Below are 2,417 nucleotides of genomic sequence, written 5' to 3'. Positions count from 1 at the left end.
CGGATTCGGATCCAATGGTGACAACAGTGCTAACCAGCTGATTCCCCGTCCATTTCAGTGAAGTTTGGAAAATTATGCGATTATGCGAAAGCATAAAGTGCACATCCTTAGCTATAGGGTCTTTTTTGACGAAAATAAGCTAAAAATTGCCATAGTGAACAATAAGTTGTACAAAAAGGCCTTAAAACCGCAAAATGGAAAGGAAACTCTTCCCCTACCCCCAAATACGTTTTCTTAGCCGAAGGGTGGGTTGTAGTCGCGGTGCTTCACTGTTACATCCCTTTCTCGAGTCTTTGGAGCAAACTCAAAGACGACGGGTTTAAGCGGGCCGAAGGTCCGCTACATCATTTGGATCATGTTCTTCAGCAAATCGCGTGACAGAAATGGTCGGTGGTCGGGGGCGGAGCGAAGCGCAGCTGGCAACTTCGTTTGGCAGAAGGGCGGGCCTGCTTGTTCTTTTAAGTGTGCAATAAGGCGTTAAATATTTTTGTATTGAAGCTTCTATCCCGTTGAACACTTTAAGATGTCAGGCAGCAGCCTGGCTACGTTTGAATTTGCGCGCGTTGCTCCGCTTCGCTCTACCAGCAACTCCGTTCGGCCGACTATTTCCGTCACGCGATTTGCTGAAGAACATTATCAACTGACGTAACGGGCCTTCGGCCCGCTAAAAACCCGTTGTCTTGAAAATTTGCCCGGTAGACACGAGTTGGGGAAGGGATGTAACGGTGAAGCACCGCGACATTAAACCACCCCTCTGCTTAGAAAACTTGTTTTTGGAGGGGGGGGGGGAGTTGCTTCCCTATTTTGTGGTTTTTAGGCCTTTTCCTACAACTTATTGTTTACTGCAGCAAATTTTAGCATATTTTCGTCAAAAAAGACCCTCCAACGCCTAAACGGTTAGAGATATAGCCAAACGGACGAAATTTTCGCCCATAGGGCTTTGCTTTGACACTTAGATTGGATACCTCAAGGAAGCATTAAAAAAAACCATACTTTTGTGGGCGAATATTTGAACCTTTGATACCCCCAATCAAACCCTTAGGGGTGGTTGCCTGGATTTGCTGTAGGCGTTTCGTTCTCTAGGAGTACTCCTAGGTTCATGAACCTTAAGATTCTCTGAAAATTTCAAGTCTCTAGCACATCTCCTTCTAGTGGAACAGACAGACACACACACACGCAGACACGAGGTCGTTTGCATATGCCCGCTGGATAGCGTTTCCAAAGTAGAACGGCGGGCTAAAAATGACAGAGAAAATAATATCCAAAACAGCACATTCTGAATCAAAACCATTCCTTGGAATTTCCGTATCTTCAGCCGTATTAGAGCTAGGGGGTCGATATACCTTAAATCAATGGCAAAAAGTCCACTTTTGAGGTTTGATAAACAATACAAGCTGAAAACTCCACTTGTTATTTACATATTCATTTTCGAAGCTGAAGGTGTCGCACCGTTACAGTCTTTTCTCAGGTCTAAGGAGCTAATCTTAAAGTATGCAGCCCCCTCCCCCCCGAACCTTAGCTTGATCGATAAAATTGTGAGTAATAGGTTATAGGCTTGTTTGAAGTAGAATCAGAATTGGTCAATCCGAAAGGGTAAAATATTTTAGTCGACACCAGTGCGTGTCTGCGAGGCCTGTGGTGAGTAGAGAGGGAAGAGTCTAAAGGTTTTAAACAAGAAGTACGCACTGTTGTACCTGACGGCTTTTGGTAACTTCACCAACGCAATGTCATGGTGAAAATACTTGTCCTGTGTTGGCCCCTTGTACAAGTGGTGCGGAATAATCTTGCTGGACGGGAACTGCAATAAGAGTGTGCAACTTACAACCAGTTGCAACAGTACTGCTGAAGTTCCTGAAACAATCTGATTCTCGGCGAACCCCCCGCTAGCCTGTCCCATGTAGCTAAAGTATAAAAATATTTACTAGCCACCTTATAAATAGCTGTCTTTTGGTCATTTTTGCCTACTGTCAAGTGGTTTTTAAGATATTTAGAAATTCAGACATTTTTCATCCAAATAACTAAATAGAAGGAGGACTTTTCGGTCTGCTTAAACCCGTTAAGGGGAAGCTACAGTGAAAAGTTGGTCGTTTGGAATGAAAATGACCTCTAAGAAATTTAAAACAGTAGCTGACTCATACTTGCAACCCATTCACATTTGTGTATGCTACCAACACTTCTTGGTCAGAGAAACATCTTTCATCCAACTACACATTAAAAGTCATTGTATTAGTAGTGTTGTTACTAACATTCAAACACTCAATTTTGACCTATTAATTAAGCGCTCTAAAAACTTCCTGCGCAATGGGTTTAGAGTAACGCACCAGACAACATAATAAACGTGATCTTTGTGTTCCCCGCAACAGTTCTGACTGGGCAAAGCTATTCAATCCTTCTCCTTAAAATATATTTTAAATAAT

General features: G+C 42.9%; 1 protein-coding gene across 4 annotated transcripts in view; it reads right to left on the bottom strand.

The window, feature by feature from the left end:
- The window catches only part of LOC113214044 (collagenase-like), a 93,032-nt gene that overhangs the window by 32,065 nt on the left and 58,550 nt on the right, over window positions 1-2,417 (bottom strand). For 2 of the 4 annotated variants that reach the window (XM_026433295.2, XM_026433294.2), the window contains one exon: window positions 1,687-1,798. In XM_026433295.2, the coding sequence (XP_026289080.1) occupies window positions 1,687-1,798 (112 nt within the window). The remainder of the gene's footprint in view (window positions 1-1,686; window positions 1,799-2,417) is intronic. The other 2 variants (XM_052270621.1, XM_052270622.1) reach the window with 1 other exon arrangement.

Source organism: Frankliniella occidentalis, unplaced genomic scaffold, assembly GCF_000697945.3.
Source record: "Frankliniella occidentalis isolate FOCC.00 unplaced genomic scaffold, Focc_3.1 Scaffold130, whole genome shotgun sequence".
Lineage (NCBI taxonomy): Eukaryota > Metazoa > Arthropoda > Insecta > Thysanoptera > Thripidae > Frankliniella > Frankliniella occidentalis.
Note: the sequence above shows the minus strand (reverse complement) of the source record. Positions and strands in the feature narration are given on the sequence as shown.